At 41.4% G+C, this 20,920-nt stretch overlaps 1 protein-coding gene across 1 annotated transcript in view; it reads right to left on the bottom strand.

The window, feature by feature from the left end:
* Positions 1-13,098: 13,098 nt before the first annotated feature.
* LOC137422221 (neuronal acetylcholine receptor subunit alpha-5-like) overlaps positions 13,099-20,920 on the bottom strand; it is an 85,463-nt gene continuing 77,641 nt past the window's right edge. The window contains exon 6 of the mRNA XM_068108980.2: positions 13,099-13,230. Within this exon, the coding sequence (XP_067965081.2) occupies positions 13,099-13,230 (132 nt within the window). The remainder of the gene's footprint in view (positions 13,231-20,920) is intronic.

The following is a 20,920-nucleotide window of genomic DNA, read 5'->3' as shown; positions in this document are numbered from 1 at the left end:
GACCAATGTGCAGATTATGAGGTACTGAAGAAGCACATCCTCAAGGCCTATGAGTTGGTTCCGGAAGCTTACAGGCAAAAATTCAGGAATGCCAGGAAGAGGGAGAGTGAGACCCATGTGGAGTTTGCCAGAGTGAAAGAAAACATGTTTGATCGGTGGTGTGAGTCAAAAGGAGTCGGGAAAGACTTCGAAACATTGCGGGACTTGATCCTGGTGGAGGAATTCCAGCAGTGTGTCCACGAGGACATCAAAGTGTACCTGCAGGAAAAGAAAGTACCAAAGTTGTGGGACGCAGCCACCATGGCAGATGATTATGCCTTAACCCACCGAATAGGGGTCCACGAACCTAACTCCTCGCCTAGATCTCCGCAGGGGAGGTGGGGAACAGCAGGTGCGGAGAACGACCATACATGGCGGCGGCCTCGAGATGATTATGGGGACAACTATGATACCCCACCGGTTCGAAATCAGAGGGATGCGGGCCCAAGACAAACTTATAGTTCGGGGGGCCCGAGGCAGACCCCGAGTTTTTCCTCCGGGCCTACTTGCGCGTTTTGCAAGAAACCTGGACACTTGATGTCCAGTTGTTACCTCATGAAAAGGGACAACCCAGAGCGGAGTCCGACTATTACAACTCCGAATGCGATGGCTAGCGTAAGAAATCGCCATCAAAAGGGTTACCAACCATTTATTTCAGAGGGGTTTGTGTCACTGGATGGAGCCTCGACTAACCGGAGACCGGTTAGGATATTGAGGGACACAGGGGCCCATCAATCTTTAATGCTTGAAGGCATTTTGCCATGGTCCGAGGAGACGGCAACGGGGGATAGTGTTCGTTTACAGGGGATCGGGGGCGGTGTTAGTGCTCCCCTTCAGGTCATCCAGTTGGAGTCCGATTTGGTGTCAGGACCGGTCACCGTCGGTTTACAAGCCACGCTTCCTGTAGAGGGTGTATCTGTGGTTATCGGGAATGATTTGGCCGGGGGTCAAGTTTATGGTAACCTGAGGGTTGGTAAAGAGCCCAGCAGGGAAAATAACATCACACCAGCTCGGGATGGCGACCAAAGTGCCAAGTTATTTGTAGGGGGACTGAACTTCAAAACAGAGGAAGAAGTTCTGACCTCTGTCTTCAACAGATATGGGCCGCTGGTGGAAGTGCGGTTGGTAAGAGACTGGGAAACGCAACAGTCAAGAGGGTTCGGCTTTGTCACGTTTGCCAGCACAAAAGACGCCAGAGAGGCAGAGAAGAATTGGAATGGCAAGGATTTGGAGGGTCGAACCATAACAGTAGGGAAGGCATTTCGTAGGCGTCGAGAGGTCTACAGGAGAGGACAACTGGGCGGTAGTTTTGGTGGTGGCCGCAATCAATATTATTATGGAGGCTCCCTGAGTTACGGCCGCTCCCGAAGGAAGGAGTGGCAAAGTAGTGGCCGAGAAGGAGACCGCTATTCATGGGACTACAGGGACCAGTGGTCCCACCCTAATTATTAGGGAAGTTCTGAGAAGTTGAAGCACTGAAGGCGGCGGAGCCGCCGAGCCAAGATTCCTACACGAATTAACCGTGAACGCCGTTCCTAAAGGCGTCCATGTAGTGAACTTTCCTGCACGGACTAACCGTGAACTCCGCGTTCCTATAGGCATCCATGTAGTGAATACTCGGCTTGGCCTCCCAGAAAAGTGCTATCGAGTGGCTTAACTTTGGATCTTGGATCAACCCCTTAACCTTCATTCACAAGAAACTGGCGGTCAAAGTCAGAGGGTCATGAGATGGAGTTTGATTTGGCAGGGACAATGTCGTTGCTGGTGCTTAGTCCAGAGTGAGTAATCTGGAGGGGTTGTGGTGAAATTTTGGTTGCTTTATTTTTAAGTGATAACTGTGCCCGGGGGCAACTGATAATGTGGGGGGGGGTTGAGTTATCTGGTTTGTTTCTCCAAATTGGCCGGCAAAGAAAGTTTTCGCTGGGTTCAAACTTTCTTTCTTGAAGGGGGGGAGTGTTACATATTTATGTGAATGTATGTGAATTACCATTCAGGTCTTTGCTTATCCGTGTGTAGTATATTAAGTTGTTGTAGTTGTAGTTGTTGTGTAGTTGTTGTGGTTGGAGGGTCAGGAGCCCTTCGGAAACAGTGGCCGGAAACGGAAGTGACCGAAGACGAAAGGAAAAAAGACACGAGGAAAAGGACGAGGTTTTCTTCTTCCTTGCCCCGCTCCGACAAAAAGGTGGAAGCGACCTTGCGCTGCGTGGACAAAGCGGCGTTCCGAAACCCGTCTGGCGAGAGGAGTTACCTGGACGTGTAACTACCTTTTGACACGTCGGGTCACCGTGAGTTCGTGCACGGAACCAAGCGTCCGGCACAGTTTGCCCCGTCTACAAGGACGCGTACGGGTCGCACGTTGGGCCTCGCGCGCGTTGCAAACCGCGCTTGGTTTTGCCCCGTCTACAAGGACGCGTACGGGTCGCACGTTGGGCCTCGCGCGCGTTGCAAACCGCGCTTGGTTTTGCCCCGTCTACAAGGACGCGTACGGGTCGCACTTTGGGGCCTCGCGCGCGTTGGAAGCCGCGCTGGGTTTTGCCCCGTGGCTTGGCAAGGAGGTGTGCGCTGCAGCAGCTGTCCCCGGTACGAGACGGCACGTTTGGAGCACGTCCGCCCGGGGTTCGTTCAACCGCCCGTGTGCGGAGAAGAGAGACATTGTGAGAGACATTGACCACGGAGGGAGTCGGGAGTGGGGCTCACGTGAGGAATGTATAAGATGGCCATCTTAGAGTTAGTGTAGATGAGTGTACATCTTTGTGATATTGATTGCTGATGATTGCTCGGGGAATATATCATTGATTATTACGGATCCTTGGTGTGGGGTTTCCTTTTGATTGGAATTCCTATTGATTGCGTTACGAAAGCTCATATATATAATACTACTTGCTGGCGAAGGTCCTCTCACGGTCCGGGGGTCACCGAGACCAGGTAGTCACCGAGGGGACCACGTAACACAATTATGAGTGATAATATGAGTTCTTCAATTTCCTTCAGTGGAAGGGCTTTTAATATATCTGGAAGAACATCAATTGACTGGAAAACCCTCCCATCTACTTTCTCAACAATCCTCTCCAAGAAGTTCTGTCGCTCAAGCTTTTGGGTCTCACTATCTGCCATGATCTTTCTTGGGAATACTACATTTCCAAGCTGGCCTCCAAAGCCAGGTGCCAACTGGGCATCCTCCGTCGTGCAAAGTCCTTCCTTGGCACACCTGAGCTCCTCACCACATACAAGGCTTTCATCCGCAGCTCAATGGAATACCGTTCCTCCCCCCCCCCCCCCCCTCTGGGCCGGTGCTCCTGCCTCACACCTAGCTCGGCTTCACGCTGTTGAAACCAAAGCTTTCAGAATCATTGGAATCTCCTGCGATGAAGCTAATTCCGAGGGCCTTTCACTCACTCACCGCAGGCAGGTTGGCGGTTTTTCTGTCTTCTACCGACTCCTCTCCGGCCTTGCTCCCCCAGCTCTCTCTGTGCTCTGTCCCCCAAATATTCCTACAGGTCGCACAAGATCTGCCAGCAACCCTCTTATGGTTAAACTGCCAAAATCAAGGCTCTCTGCTCACCTTCACTCTTTTATTCTTCTTTTCTCCGGCCTCTGGAACAAACTCCCCCACTCCCTTCAATCCCACTCCTCCCACCAGATCTTTAAAACAGCTGTTCACCACCATCTCTTATCTTCCCCCATCCAAAACCTTGATCTTTTCTACCCCCGCTAATTCACCCCCGATACACTTTTTCCAAATTCCAACTTCTTTCCTGGAAGTCCTTGCAGTGTCCATATGTTTTATACCTTTCCCACCTCCCCCCAAACCCTCTCCCTCCCACAGTTCTCTCAATGTCCCTGCTCTCAAATGTTGTGTTTGTGTCCTTCGCCCTCTCTCCCCATCTTGTCTACCGCCCCCCTTATTTTGTGTTTTATGTGTTGGTTTGTGTCGGTTTGACTTTTTGTGTGATTAATGTTAGCTCTCTCACGATCGATCCTCGATCTTGTATGCAAAACAAAACAAAACGAAAAAAACCCTTGAAATAAATAGGTCGACACTTTACAATCCACTACTATACAGGGATGGGAGGATTAATGTTGTTGTTTGGGGGTTAGGAATATAGAAATATACCATATTCCTCGACTATAATCCTCCTCAATCCTGAGTAGCTCTTCTTTGAGACCGCTCTCAAGAAACTCTTCATACTTATTTAGTAGTGTAAGAGTTGTTCTTAAAAATGAGTTCCTCTTTTTACCTTGTATTGAGCACCCAAGTCTAATAGTTAGTGGTGTTGATTTCTTAAAGGAGTTATTTAGAGCTGTTTTAAAGTATCTATCACATTGTTCCACAGCCTCCTTAACTAATTTAGGCTTATTGACAAACTTTTTTAACTTCATAATTGTTAGGGGTTTTCTCCATATTATAACAATGCTCCATTTATAAGGTAATATTAATTGATGCTTCTTAGGCCATCAGCCAGACCCCCAAAATAGGGTCCATTGGTACCAAAATGAGGGAGTAAGCCTAATATTGATTTTTGGATAGGTCTTTACCCCTAGAATATGAAAATATGTGATAGCAAATTCAACCATGTAGCTAAATGGGTGTTATCACCTCATTTTCAAAATGGCCGCCAAAATGCATGTTTTTCTATTAAAAACACCATGTTTCATATTCTTGTAGGAATTTGTAACAAATAGCATTGCGTTATGAGATGTTTAAGACTTTACAACTCTCTTAAAGTATGAAATACATCATCTGAACTTTAATCCAAGAAGATAGAATCCAATACGCCATATTGGATTTATAGTTCTCATGAATATCTAATGACATTTAGAAAGTTGTAAAATCATTTCTAACCCCTAAAACCAGGTATAAGATACCCAAATTTGGGGTATAGGGTGAATAGTGAAAAAAACACTACATTGACCATTGATATTTTGAGAAATTTGGCGGCCATTTTGAAAATGGGTGATAACACACATTTAGCTACATCGTTGAATTTGCTATCACATATTTTCTTATTCTAGAGGTAAAAACCTTGTCAAAAATCATTATTAGCCTTACTCCCTCAATTTGGTACCGGTTGACCCCCCTAGCTGATAGCCTATCTTTGCTTAAAATAAAATTTTCTTGCTGATTTGGCCAGTTCATCTCTACTCAACAAAGATACTTGTACCAAGAACCAAGTTCCAACATATTGTTTGTTAATACACTTGATGGTGATGAGTGTTGTAAGAAAATTAAATTATTCCCTTAAATAAAACATAAACAAATATTAATTGGTCGACTTAGTGAGTATAATCAAATGCAGTACCCCTCCCCAATTTTCCCTTCCACCACAAGTAGTAGGAAAATTGGGTGTCTTGAACTAACGCAGTGAGTGAGAATGAGCATCAGCGAATGTCTGTTGAACATCGTGAAATCTTGAGGATAAAATCTAGTTGAAAATCCAGTGAGTCAATAATTATCCTTAATTTTCTCCATTGACTTCAATGTTAATTTTTTTTGTGCTTCAGAACCCCCATTTTCCTACTACTGACGTTCCTTTGCAATAGCGTACTCTCTCCCTGTGTCTCTCCTAAACTGCGATGTCAGAGACAAAAACACACCAGATAAGGCTGACTTAGGATGATAATATCCAGGTAAGAGACAGTTAAAAGATATTCCGTGACATAAAACAACTTTTTGAAAAATTGTCTTACACTCGTATTACACATAGGAAAACAGAAATGTGATAAATAAATGTTTGGTCTTGACAAAAAGTATCATTTCCATCTAGTTTCTGCTTGTGTGCAGCTTTGACCTTGAATTTTTGACGAGAGCTCTTCGGTCGCTGTGATGAACCATTTGAGATGAAGAATTCTGCGTAATTTCCTCCATCAGCAAGGCACATTGTTCATCCTCATATTTGATATTTTGTAAGAGAAAACAATCTCTTGTCTCTTGCTCTCTGTCTTCTACCACCTCCTTTCTGGTCTTGCACCCTCTGCTCTTCCATGCACTGTTGCCCAAGGTTTCTGCATTGGTCACATGCTCCACCATCAATCACCTTTAGGTGAAACTACGTAGATGCAGGATCACTGATCACCACGACTCATTCTTTCCTCTTTTTTAACCACCTGTGGAATCAACTTACACATTCTCTTCAATCTCATTATTCCCTCCAGGTCTTCAAGACGGCTGTTCACAGTTCACCACCAGCTTAGAATGTCCCCAATCCAAAATCCCCATTGCAATTCCTCTTCCTTCCAAATTTCCAGTTTTCCCTCCTTGGAGTTTTCTGCATCCATCTTATTCACCCCATTCATTCTCTCCTACCCCCCATTTTTCCCCCACACCCACTGTTTGTCTAAGTCTCCCTCTATCTTGGCCTGCAACTCTGCTGTTGGTGTTTTCCCCTTCTCTCAACTGTTCCCTTTGTCCTGCTGTGTCCTGATCCGTTCTGCATACTAATACTAGCTGTTCCATGTGCCTCGACTATGTATCTAAAAAATTTGAGCAAGAAAATCTGTCTCAAAATGAAATAGAATTCCTATATTCATTGTATGAATCTTGAGTGATATATCCAGAATTGGAAGGAAGACCGAGTTGTGTGAATGTTTTGTTTACATCTAAAGAGTGGACACACTTCATAAAGTGTAACATTTATTCAAATGCATTTCACATTATCCGCTGATATTTCATTACCCACAATATTATTGGTGCATTCTGTGAAGCATTCACATCAGTTGAGAAATTTCAATTTATTATACGGTATCATACTGCAGCATCCATGCTTGAAACCTAAGGCAGGGTTCTAAATTTTGGATTATTCTTTATTTAAAAAAATCATCTTTTACAGTCTATCAAAAGTAGAGACAAAATTGTTTTTCACATTATAACTAAGATAGTTGAATGTTTATGCGAAGACTGTTACAAACAGTTGTTAAAGTGTAAATTTGCATTTGGGTATGTAACTTACTTGGTCATTCTTCTTCGAACTTCCTCTTCCTAAAATCAACTAGATGGTATTCATAGGATACTTGCCCCACACAGTCAACTTGGTGCGAGCCAACTCTTCTGTTTTTGAAGGTTTTTTTTTCTTTGATCCGATATGGCTGCCAGACCATGTGACCAATGACATTATAAGTTCACATTCTCTAATATAATTGTTGCATAGATCACTGCTCAATAAATTTCAAACTGATTGACTAAGTGTTGTGTCAATCGCCACCTAGCCTAAATCAATCAAACACGGACTAAGTGTTGTTCCTGTCGAATTATAACGTCAAAATTAATGCATCAATGAGGTCATCATTAACACCACTTATTCCCCATGCGGAGTCTTTTTTTAAAATGAGCCACATTTCAATTTTTTCCATGGAGCGGTTTCAGAGATATGGAGATGCTATGTTTTTTGTTTTTTCCAAGATGGCGACTGCACCACGTGGCCTATGCTGTCATAATTATCATTAAAAAATAATTCGAAAAATAATTTTTAAAATGCAGACACGCACGTACATACTACATACGCCACACATACGCATGCACCTGATCGCTTAACCCCGCTTTTCACTTCATGAGCGCAGGTAAACATCTAGTACAACGTTTTCATATATCTTTAGGGAAACTCTCCTAGCAATTTTTTTTTAGATGGGGAGTGTGAGCGGCTGCCCCTCCACATTGGAGTGAAAATGAGGGTCACATTAGATGTGTTGACATAATTCAGAGGAAACATCCTCATCTTTGAGACCCTTCGTCTGGGTTTGCTTTTAGACTCGACTACAATTTGTCCACATCTCGACCTTACAGGATAAGCATCGTGTGCGGGTACCGCAACCAGAGCAGCGCATCAATTACTGCACCATCCCTTCATTACCCTGCGTAGTGAAAAGCGGGGTGTGATATTAACGATTACGTCATTGGTGCCTTCATTATGATATCATAATTCGACAAGTACAACGCTTAGTCCAATCAATTTGATATTTCTTGAGCAGGATCTATGCAACAACTATATTGGAGAATGTAAATTTATGACGTCATTGGTCACGTGGTCTGGCAGCCATATTGGATCAAGGAAAAAGAACCCCCATAAAAACAGAAAAGTTGGCTCGCACCAGGTCGACTGCGCGGGGGTCTACCCCAGGTCTACCCCTGCTCGCACCAGGTCTACGAATACCATCGAGTTGGATGTCACTCTGGGTGTCCTGTTTCGTAATAGCGAGTGGGCACTATAGATACCATGGTGTCTTTGGTGAAGAGTAGGGGAATTATTGCCCCCTACACTGCCCAAATTCCAAGTTGTTTCTCTGACTGTGACTCGGGTTGAATAATACAGCGACCTTCCCAAGGTGTTTGCTTGGTAGACCAGGCATGTAACAGTTGGTACGCTACCTGGATATTGGCTCGCAGATGTGACCAGCCCCTTGAGGGGCCCTGAAAGGTGAGACAGACAGATACACATTAAACAAAAAACAACAATTGTTGCTGTTATTTCTCACTATCATCACAAGTCTTTCTTTAAGTAATGCGTCGGCTTTCCAATTCAGCATGAAGTCTCTATTACAATGTACTGTGGACAGTGAATCAAACAGGATTCTAACCAACTAGAAATCTTCCAGTACAAATACATGTCTCTGAATGAAACAAGTACATAAAAGGCATGGACGTAAATGAACAAGCAGACTGAGATTACTTGTTTACACTGTGGGCAAAGCTTAGGCAAGCCAAAAAAAACAAAAAAAACAGAGATGTACAACCAAAGATCTCCAAGATGTACGAGAGGCATACTTTTAAAAAAACAGCTCACCATCATATACCGTATATTCACAAAAAAACTTGATCAATAACTTTGGCATTCAAATATATTACAACAAATTTGTCACATTGGCACTCGTAAAAGCATTTGATCGAGAGTGATCACAACCAAAGAAAACAATTGTTTTCCGGAACACATCGGGCTGAATTTACGAAAGGCGTTTAAAAGTTAGACACGTGTAGAATCACTAATCGTGCGATGATCACCCGCTCAATGTTAATCACCAATCGCCAAAGATAATTTTTCTAATGTGCGATCAAAACCTAATCTCAAGTGTTTAACAAAACAAAAACTTTTACACGTCGGCGAGGGTTTGTTTAAGAGTGTGTTTAAGGCCTTGAAACAAGCATTAGGAAAAAATGGGATAGTTAGAACTGCAGTTGTACTCTCATATTCCTCCTGACAGTTTAAGTTAACTTTAGAATAAGTATTATATGTTACACTATTGTGGTTTATGTACTGAAGTAAGGATTGCCGGTAACTGAAGTGATTACAGTTCTAACTATAGTAGTCTGCAGAGAATTACTCCTTAATACGAGAGTTAAACTATAGTTGATTATGGTTCTAATTACAGTAGTCTACAGAGAATTACTCCTTCATACTAGAGTTAAAACTATACTTGATTGCAGTTCTAACTACAATAGTCTGCAGAGAATTACTCCTTAATACGAGAGTTAAACGAAAGTTGATTATAGTTCTAATTACAGTAGTCTACAGAGAATTACTCCTTCATGCTAGAGTTAAAACTATAGTTGATTTGCAGTTCTAACTACAATAGTATGCAGAGAATTACTCCTTAATACGAGAGTTAAACTATAGTTGATTATAGTTCTAACTACAATAGTCTGCAGAGAATTACTCCTTAATACTAGAGTTAAACTATAGTTGATTACAGTTATAATTGCAATAGTCTACAGAGAATTACTCTTTAATACCAAAGTTAAAACTATAGTTGATTACAGTTATAGTTGCAGTAATCTGCAGAGAATTACTCTTTAATACCAAAGTTAAAACGATAGTTGGTTACAGATCTAATTACAATCGTATCCAGATAATTATTACTCCTTAATACTAGAGTTAAAACATATCGTTGATTACAGTTCAAATTACAGTAGTCTGCAGAGAATTACTCCTGAATACAAGAGTTAAAACAAATAGTGGATTATAGTTATAATTACAGTAGTCTGCAGAGAATTATTCTTGAATACAAAAGTTAAAACTATCGTTGTTTACAGATCTAATTACAATAATCTCCAGCGAATTACTCCTTAATACTGGAGTTAAAACATATAGTGGATTAAAGTTATAATTACAATAGTCTGCAGCGAATTACTCTTTAATACAAGAGTTAAAACTATAGTTGAGTAGTTATAATTACAGTAGTCTGCAGCGAATTACTCCTTAATACCAAAGTTAAAATGATATTTGATTAAAATTCTAATTACAATAGTCTCCAGCGAATTACTCCTTAATACTAGAGTTAAAACTATAGTTGAGTACAGTTCTAATTACAGTAATCTCCAGATAATTACTCTTTCATACCAAAGTTAAAACGATATTTGATTAAAGTTTTAATAACAATAGTCTGCAGAGAATTACTCCTTAATACTAGAGTTAAAACTATAGTTGATTACAGTTCTAATTACTGTTGTCTGCAGAGAATTACTCTTTAATACCAGAGTTAAAACATATAGTGGATTACAGTTATAATTACAATTGTCTGCAGAGAATTACTTCTTAATACTAGAGTTAAAACTACAGTTGATTACAGTTCTAATTACAGTTGTCTCCAGATAATTACTCCTTAATACTAGAGTTAAAACTAGAGTTGATTATAGTTCTAATTACAGTTGTCTGCAGAGAATTACTCTTTAATACCAAAGTTAAAACTAGTTGGTTACATTTATAATTGCAATAGTCTGCAGAGAATTACTCCTTAATACTGGAGTTAAAACTACTAGGGCATTGCCCGTACTATATCTATATCTAAAATTATATCCCCCCCCTCTATTTACATGAAATGGTTTGGTCCAAAGCGAACGGCTTCCGGAGTTTGGTAAAGAAATCGCCATCGCGTGCACAAACGCGCAGGAAAGCGAATGAATCGCAAATTCGTTTTTATTAGTTTTAAAACATAGTTTAACGGCAACATAGTTTGCAAACGTGAAATAAATGAATACGCTCTCAAATGTGCCATCCGAGGCAGAGTGTGTCCGCCACGTTCGGCACACGCGATAGTTCGCTGCTCTCTGATTGGTTGAATCGTTTTTTGGACATAGCTCGGTAAGTAATTGTCCGATTAATATGAAACCTTGAAAAGGCACATCCTCGGGTCCCCAGCAATATACCTGGCAAGTTAAAAGTATATCGGACCCGTGGTTGTCGAGAAACAGCGGTCACAGACAAACGTACAAACGTACAAACAGAGATTACTGGAATTATAGATAGATAGTTGACTAGCCGAAAGCACCCGGCGTTGCCCGGGTTCTTTTTGAATGAATTTACTACCATAATTCAGCTTTTACTCGCGGCCGTAGAAGATTGACTACTTTCATTCAGCTCAGCTTTTAATTGCGAAATGGGCCCAGCTCGGCCGAAGCGGCCTCGACCGGCCTTGCCAACTAGCCTATAACCTTCCCGGGGCCCGTCCCAACATTTTTGGTTCTTTTTGAATGAATTTACTACTCTAATTCAGCTTTTACTCGCAGCCGTAAAAGATTGACTACTATAATTCAGCTCAGCTTTTAATTGCTAAATGGGCCCAGCCCGGCCGAGGTGGGCCTCGACCGGTCTCGCCACCTAGCCTAAAACCTTCCCGGGGCCCGTCCCGACATTTTTGGTTTTAGAGGTTTCCTCCTATCTTTCACCATTCAGGAGATTAGCGCGTGCAGACAAACAAACAAACAAACAAAAACTTTCTTATATATATATATAGATAGATTACAGTTCTAATTACTGTTGTCTGCAGAGAATTACTCTTTAATACTGGAGTTAAAACATATAGTGGATTACAGTTATAATTACAATAGTCTGCAGGGAATTACTCCTTAATACTAGAGTTAAAACTATAGTTGATTACAGTTGTAATTACATTAGTCTGTAGAGAATTACTCTTTAATACCAAAGTTAAAACGATAGTTGGTTAAAGTTATAACTGCAATAGTCTGTAGAGAATTACTCTTTAATACTAGAGTTAAAGCAATGGTTGGTTACAGTTATAATTACAGTAGTCCATCGAGAATAACTATAGTAAGGAGACGTATAACCATTTCATGGCTTATAATTGGTAGTTTACATGGCATGGTGAATATGGATGCATTAGGAATGCTTGCATTAGCTGAAGAGGAAGCAGAAGAAGATAGGAATTGGGCAGTACACCGACGTGCATTGAGAACCTTCGAGGATAGATGCAATGAAGAAGTATGGCAATATCAAATTTGTCTGAAGTTACAGATCATTGAAGGAATCATTTTGTTGGCTGCTTAATCTAATGCAAGATGACCTGGATCAACCTACGGTGAGGAACAATGTCCTCAAACCCCTCCAACAATTGTCCGTGACACTTTGATTGTATAATGATGATGATGTCCACTCCCACATCATCAGATGCATATGGCTGCCGAAGCCGTTTCTTGACTACTGGGCACAATCCTGGTTGAGGCGTCACTCCTACGCAGGATACTCGAATGGCACATTCATCCCAGCAAGCTGGTACTCATTTTGTCGGCCACGGAAGGATGACAGGCTGAGTCAACTCCACCCGGTGTTAATTCAACGATCGACTGGAATTTGAACTCAGGACCCTAGAACCCCAAGCCAGCACCCTAACCGTTAATCTAACCCTAGGCTTATACTTTGATTGTATGCAAGTGCATAATTCCAATTGGATGTTGGAGATATGGGAGGTGTTTCATAGGCTAATCGGCTGTTTAGACGCACACAAACACTAATCAGCTGTTTATCTGCCTTCATAAATGTCTGTTTAGATGGGCGATTAGCTGTGCGCATACAACAACATTTTTGTCAGCAGTTAAGGGTTAGACGTGTGTTAACAAGATGCTCGCTAAACACCTTTCGTAAGTTCGGCACAAATTTGTTTCATTTGTGCAAATGTCAAATCTGTTTCAAATTTCAAATTCACAAATTTCAAATCGAGATTTAACATGTTTCAAATTGTTTCATTATCATCACACTTTTCTTGGAGACTCCTCATAAGTTTCAACACCATAGTTGTATGCCACACTATATTGATAAAATTGTGAAGCTGTATTTTTCATCATTTTGCAGTGGTCCAAAGTGAAACTGAAGGATAGAAGATAATTATGGACCCAATAACTGACACCGAGAGAAACGTCCAAAGTAAGATTCGATCCAAGACTTGAGCCATGAACTTCCAATCTTCAATCACCTAGGGGCAGGGTGTGTGAATTACATCATAAATATGAGTACATAAAAACTTAAGTCTGACTTTGCCACATGTATACATGTGTTATTGATCGTTCTAGTATTATATTTGTGTAATGCAGACATTCAACAAATGAACAAGTTCTGTAACATTGTTTATAGCATGTGGACTTTCATATTGCCTATACGGGATTAAATGTGACTCCGTCGTGCAATAACTGTACACCATCCATCGAGCAAAGTCCTTTATTGGCACACCTGAACTATTGTCCACCTACGAGGTTTTCATCCCCAGCTTGATGGACTACTGCTCTCCGTTCTGGGCTGACGCCCTGCCTAACACAACTTGCTCAGCTTGGCGCCATGAAAACCAAGGCCATCAAGATCATTGGAATCTCCCGCAATGAATCCGAGTCGATGGATCTATAACTTTGTCATTACAGTCAGGTTGGTGGTCTCTCTGTCTTCCTCCGCCTCCCTTCTGGTCTTGCACCCTCTGCCCACTCCGCGCTTTGCCTCCCCCCAAGTTTTCGCAGGGTGCACACAGTCCACCAGCACCCCCCTCCGAGTGAAACTCCCAAAATCCAGAATCGCTGCTCACCTCCACTCATTTCTTCCTCGTTTTCCCCACCTGTGGAACCAACTTACACATTCTCTTCAATCTCATTCTTCACTCCAGGTCTTTAAGACAGCTGTTCACCACCATCTCATCCCCATCCAAAACAATGATCTTTTCTATATCCGTTAACTCCCAACCTCAGAATTTCCAGTTTTTCCTTCTTGAGAGTTTGCTTCTGTTTCCATCTTATCCACAGCTCCACACCCTGCATTCTGCCCTCATCTTGTCCTCACCCGCATCTCTAGTTGTCCGTCTCCATCTATTTTGTACCTCGGCCTTGCTGTTGGAATTTCTCCCATCTCTTTCTGCTGTTCCTCTTGTTCTGTTGCTTCCTAATCCATTCCGTGTTCTCGCTTTCCCTTGAGCCTTGATACAAAAGGTTTGGTTTTTCTTCATGCGTGTACAAAAGGCAATCAAAGCTGTACAAATACACACAAAGGAACTTTGGCGCAGGAGGAAACCATTTGCCTCATCATTCCTGCAATGCACCAACCCCAGAAACCATCAGCCAACCACACACAAGCTACCTACAAGTCCTGCCACACATCCCCATACCCCTATATCTCCAATGCATACAGGTACCTATGTAATTCCAATTTATACCTATGTACCCCTCCTACTGACGATATCTTCCCAGGGAGACCATTCCAATATTCCATGCATTAAATACTCTCTGACTGAAAGACCCCATACCTTAATAGTGTCCTCGCTCTCATCTTCTTTACCCTCAGATGATGGCCCCAAGTCCTAACATTGTCCATCCAGCTGAAACACTCCTCTTCACTTCTATTGTCCATGTCCTCATTTTATTATTTTAAACATCTCTAGCAGATCCCTTCGTAATCGCCATCTTTCTAAGGCATAAGGCTGTCTGTGTCTCTTTCAGCCGCTCCTCATAGTGTGGTCTAGCTAGCTGTGGTGTTGTGCATTGAAGGTACGCGAGAGGGGGCGTGGCCAATAGGAGGAGGAGTTCCAGGCAAAGGCCGGAGCATGGAGAGGATTGGGACGTGCGTCCGATGTTGGATTGAATAAAACAGTTGGACCTTACTGAATGCTTCTTCTTGGAGTACTTTACGACACAACACTAGCCCTGGAACAATATATCAGCCATATGCTGTAACCTCTCTATGGATGTAAAGAAACCAAACAAACCCATGTTTTGTATCGCACTGATAGGCCAGAACTGAATCCGGACCTGAACCAAAATCTAATCAGCATGTTCTTGTCACTTACCCAGCTCATTCAGCAAGTTTAGTCATAATCCGTCCACATTTTGAAATATTGTGCTATATATCGTTTTTGGCTCTATTTCTCAATTGTGAAGAATCACTTTTTAAAATTCCAGTATCTGGATGTGGATTTTCACCAAAATCTAACCAATTCGTCTTTGTTGCACACCCAACCTGTCCACCAAGTTTCATCTGAATCCATCCATAACTCTGAGATATTGTGCTCACAGACAGAAATGAAGACAGACAAACAGGGGTAGAAACATTTAGCAGAGATAGCAGAGATATCAAACAACTAAACACAAAAATTATATATTGTATGATTAATTATATGCACTCCTGAAACACTGGATGGAATGAGTTGAAGAATGGTGGTTGTACTTGGGGTGTACACGGTAAGGGTTTAGAATTCAGACGGTTAAAAAAAACTTCATACTTCTGGAAGTGGGAACATTATGAGAACTGAACGCAAAGCATTGTTGGGTGAGAAGGACACCTGGTCTTTGGGCACCATACATCTGGCAAATAAAATACATTAACTTCTTCATGTAGCTGTATGAATCAAATTGGCGCCCCTTTATATTAACTTTGATAGAGCATTACTTGGTTCCTCCTCAGAACACAAGGGTAGTCCAGCATGAACACGAGATTTTTTGAATGTCCTTTATTTTGTATGTTTGGCATTTTTTACAAGCTATGGAATCTCCCTTATTTTCTATACTTTGCCACATGGCACATACCCTTATATAGAGGGGCCTTTTCTATGCCCTTGGCATTTTACCCAAGAATGGCAATGCCGTCTATAACAGCGTTTGTCTGTCCAAATGTCCCCACAAACGTACACCAATCAGAGCTGAGGATCTGGTCACATGACAGGGGGACACGTATAGTAACCATTACAGTTTCTATTTTACTAAAAGGAATACTGTATAATAACCTTCTGTGGAACGTGTTGGGGTTCCAGCGGGTGTCATAAGGTAGGTAGGAGGTTTCAGAAATTCCTCAATACAATTATGATTTTGAAATGCGATCGACACGGACCTTGCTCCCAAATCCGGAAGTGAACAGATGATAATGGTTCGCTGGTTTGATATCTCAATACAATCGAGATTTAACAATATATTTTGATATATTAATACTGAAGTATTAGTTTGCGATTGAAATGATGAATGATGCTGTTTGGAATGAAACTATAGAGATATTGAGTTTAAAGCAGAATGAGGAAATGAGGTAAGGGTTTCCATCCGTGACATTCGCGGATTCCCCATTTGCAGTTTCACCATTGACTGGATATAGCACCATTCAGACTGGGTACGTTTTTTGTCCAAGTCCTTCACGAACCTGCTGTCAATGGCTAACGTTAGACTGAAGGTGGCACAGGAATGTGGAATTTATTGGTTCATCATTTGCCATTCGCTGTTTTTTTACCCAATTCATTCACATACCGGCTATTCATGCCTGAAGTAAAAAAAAATTAATACTTACATTATTTGGTAACTGGTAACTGGTATTCCCACCCAGGTCATACTATCCTCTTCAACTAAAGTATCAAACTAGCCCGGCTACACCATTGTTAGACTTTCGGTCTTGTTTTAAAATCACTTCCATGTTTCTTTATTTATTCACCACAAGGAAAAGTACCCGTGCCCAGTGATGCAAAAAGTTAAGTTAATCTATCAATTTAACGTGTTTCATGGACTTTAGAAAGGTTAATTGTGTTTCACTCTTGGTTTCAATCACAGCCAAAGGAAGCTATGAGCTACTTATCCTGCCCACCTAAATATGGTGGTGCAACATCAGGCAGCGGAGGTTCAATTTGTCTTAAAAGAGGGAAAAATATCCTGCTTGCGAGATAAAATTTGGCATCAACATTATTCATGTGTGTTCTCCCGTCATTACCCCACGCGCGAAAAGCAAAAAGGAAGGTTTAGGAAATGGTTCGTCCGTCTGTCTGTCTTACCAGTTTATGACCGAGGAAAAACTTATGAAATAAAATGTTATATTTTGAACACGAATCGAAGGGAATAGAAAGACAAGTTTGCCGTTTTACCATACCTTGGTTCATAATTCATCCTGATCGTGCATTCACTGAGACGAATGAGATAATACTTTTACTCTTTATGCCTACCTGGAAGTTAAACAAAATTGAAAATCATTCCAAACAGGAAACTTAATATTTGTTAGGATGTTATAAAGGACACAAACAACATGAACGAATAACTAATGTAATGTGTTAGATAGGTTGATGTAATAGACACTGGGTAAAACGGCAGTAAAACCGGGAATTAATTTATTTATACATCTTTAAACCTCTTGAAACCCTTATTTAAATTGAATTATATACTTGAACATGAGAAAACAAATCGCACAAGGTAATTTGATACCCATACTTGCAACCCGCAATTAAGGTAGGCATTTGTAATTTGTTCTGGGTGGCAATGATAACCCACCCAATCTTCACCAAACACTTAATTTAATATCACCCAAGGACAGGTATTGGTAGAGGAGACTTCCGGCGTAATGTCTGTGCGATGGTGATTCAAACCCAGGCTAGACAGCCAAGAGGTGGGTGTGCACACCTCAAGGCAAATGCTGGTTACCCTTGCCTGTTGTATAAACTACACATTTTGTAAAAATTATGAGGCAAAGCTGAACATATTTGATTTTGAGGTTAAGAGGTCAAAGGTCAAAGTCTTTAATAGGCCTATAACTTGAGAAAGGCCAAAGTGATCAAATTTTAACTTGATACAGGTATGTATAATGATGTAAAGATTAATTGTTTAGATTTTGGGCACCACCTGGAGCCACCTGGAGCCATCTGGTTTATAGGCCACCTGGAGCAGCACTACACAATACACAGTTACATAGAGAATTTGCATCTTGCGACAAACACACAAACAAACACAAATAAACAAACATTGGTCCATTAATTATCGTAAGGATGACTTGTAATACCCCCTCACACCGATAGCGGTACTGTACAATCAATACATATGATTTGCATCAAGAAATGGCTTCGCTCGCGTGCACTCCACGAGTGCAACGACCAGTTTTCAACTCATTTCGTCCAGCGAATTAGAAATGCATAGAAGTCAAACAAACAAACAAACATACAAACAAGAAGAAGCCATGCAGAGCACGATACTTGCCAAATTCCACCCTCCCTCCAAAAACGGTTGCTATGGATACATCAAATTGTCCATTTCATTAAGATAAAAATTGACGATCTTAATCAAAGCTCATATCAATTGAATTGAAATTGATTATTTTTCATGTGAAAATTTATATTAGAAGTTTGACTTTTTTTTGTACACAAAGTCGAGGCTCATGTAGAGCTAACACATCATAAAACACATAAACACATGAACAGAAACACACATGAAACATATAATAAAGGGAGTGGGAGACAAGAGGGGGAGAGAGATGGAAGCACAAAGGTAGGGAACAGGGACATTGGGAGATCTGTGGAAGGATAAAATAAGTTAACAGGATGCAAATTGACGATTTTTCAGATGAAAATGTATGATTATAGAAGTTTGACCTTGACCTTTGATGGCTTCGCCTTAAATATTGTTGGTTTCCCAATTCAATGACTCAATATGTAAATGCTGTTCCCTGGTGTTGGGCTAGCGGCTAGGGTGCCAGCTTGGGATCCTAGGATCCTGGGTTCGAATCCCAGTCGATCGCTGAATTAACGCCAGGGGGGTTGACTCAGCCTGTCATCCTTCCGAGGTCGGCAAATTGAGTACCAGTTCACTGGTAATTCCCTGTTTGTCGTAAAAGGCGGCAAAAAGGGTTGGCGGCAGGAAGGGCATCCGGCCGTAAAACATTGCTTCAAAAAGGGGGCCAAAAAAACAACAACAACCACGGTTCCCGGAAAAGGCCAATCCCCGCCTTGCGGGGAAAAATGGCCTCTAAAGGTGGTTTATAATATGTAAATGCTGTTCAACTTTCATGGCAATCAGATGAAAAATGACAATTTTAGAAATTTGACCTCAATATGAGCTTTTACCTCAAAATCAATAGGCTTCGTCCTTATGAGCAACTCTACCATATGGTGAAGTTTCACGAAGATTGGTTTAAAATTGTGACTTGTACGTGATTGACAGAGAAACAGACAAACCGACAGAATGAAAAATCCTTCATAGAGTGACACTTGGCAAAACAGAACAAAGTAGAATGGCACTTAGTAGAGCATCCCTTTGACCTCAAAAATAGTTGGTGGTTGAATTCAGTTTGCTAATATGAAAATCCGATTCAAATTTTAAGTCAATCAGATGAAAATTGAGGATTTTAGAAATTTGAAAAAAGTGGTTGATCTTTGGCCTATGTTGACCTTGTGACATATGTTGACCTCAAAAATAGTTGTTGGTTGTATTCAGTTAACAGATATGTAAATCCCATTCAATTTTCAAGTCAAGCGGATGAAAATTGAGGATTTTAGAAATTTGAAGGAAAGTGGTTGACCTTTGGCCTATGTTGACCGTATGACCTTTATTTATCTTAAAAAATCGTTGGTGGTTTAATTCAGTTCCCTAATATAAAAATCCTATTCAAATTTCAAGTCAATCGGATGAAAATTGAGGATTTTCGAAATTCGAAAAAAAGTGGTTGACCTTTGGCCTATGTTGACCTTGTGACCTATGTTGATCTCAAAAATAGTTGGTGGTTGAATTCATTTCGCTGATATTTTAATCCTATTCAAATTTCAAAGTCAATCGGATGAAAATTAAGGACTTCCGAGATTTGAAAAAAAGTGGTTGACCTTTGGCCTACATTGACCTTTTGACTTTTTGACCTCAAATATATAGGATTTTGTCGGACCACGAACTCTACCATTTGGTGAAGTTTCGTGAAGATCGGTTTACAATTGCGACCTGGAGGCAAGGATAAGTGAGCGGACAGACAAACAAACACACACACAAACACACACACAAACAAACACACAAACAAACACGCACACAAACAGGAGCGATCAACATACTTTGTGTAATAACACACAAAACCAACCAATATACTTGAAAAATCTTCGATTTTGCAAGTAACAAGCAGACATGTCTCAAAATTATATATAGTACTAGATTGGGTGTCTGGCATTTATTTATTTATGCCAGGCAGAGGAATGACAGACGTGCTTTTTATTGTAAGGCAGTTGCAGGAGAAGTACGTGGAGAAGAGGAAGAAGTTGTTTCTTGGGCTTGTTTGTCTGGGGAAAGCATTCGATAGGGTTCCACGCGAAGTAGTGACATGGGCATTGAGGAAGTTAGGAGTGGAGGAATGGTTGATCAGAGTAGTGATGGCAATGTACAAAAGAGCGTGCACAGCTGTAAGGACGAAGGACGGGAACAGTGGTGAATTTGAGGTGAAGGTGGGAGTGCATCAGGGGTCGGTACTAAGTCCACTACTATTTGTAGCTGTGATGGAGGTGCTGGCTCAGAACGTAAAGGAGGGTTTACCGTGGGAGTTGTTGTATGCAGATGATCTGGTGTTGATTGCGGAAAGTATCGATGCACTGAAGGAGAAGATGAACAAGTTGAAGGAATGTATGGAGACAAAAGGTCTGAAGGTGAATATCGGAAAAACGAAGGTGATGTCAAGTGGTAAAGCATGTGGTGAGGTGGAAAGAACTGGGAAGTGGCCATGTGCTGTGTGCAGGAAGGGTGTCGGAGTGAACTCCATTCAATGTACAATGTGCGCTGAGTGGGTTCATCAAAAATGTAGTGGCTTGAGAGGGTCATTAACCGGTGTGGCAGCTACATTCAAATGTAAGGTGTGCACAGAGGGAGCTGCAGATGGAGGAAATGTTGAGTTGGATCTTGGAGACGGCGTGAAGCTGGAAGGTGTGA

Source organism: Myxine glutinosa, chromosome 2 (assembly GCF_964187855.1).
Source record: "Myxine glutinosa chromosome 2, kmMyxGlut1.1, whole genome shotgun sequence".
Taxonomy (NCBI): Eukaryota; Metazoa; Chordata; class Myxini; order Myxiniformes; family Myxinidae; genus Myxine; species Myxine glutinosa.
Note: the sequence above shows the minus strand (reverse complement) of the source record. Positions and strands in the feature narration are given on the sequence as shown.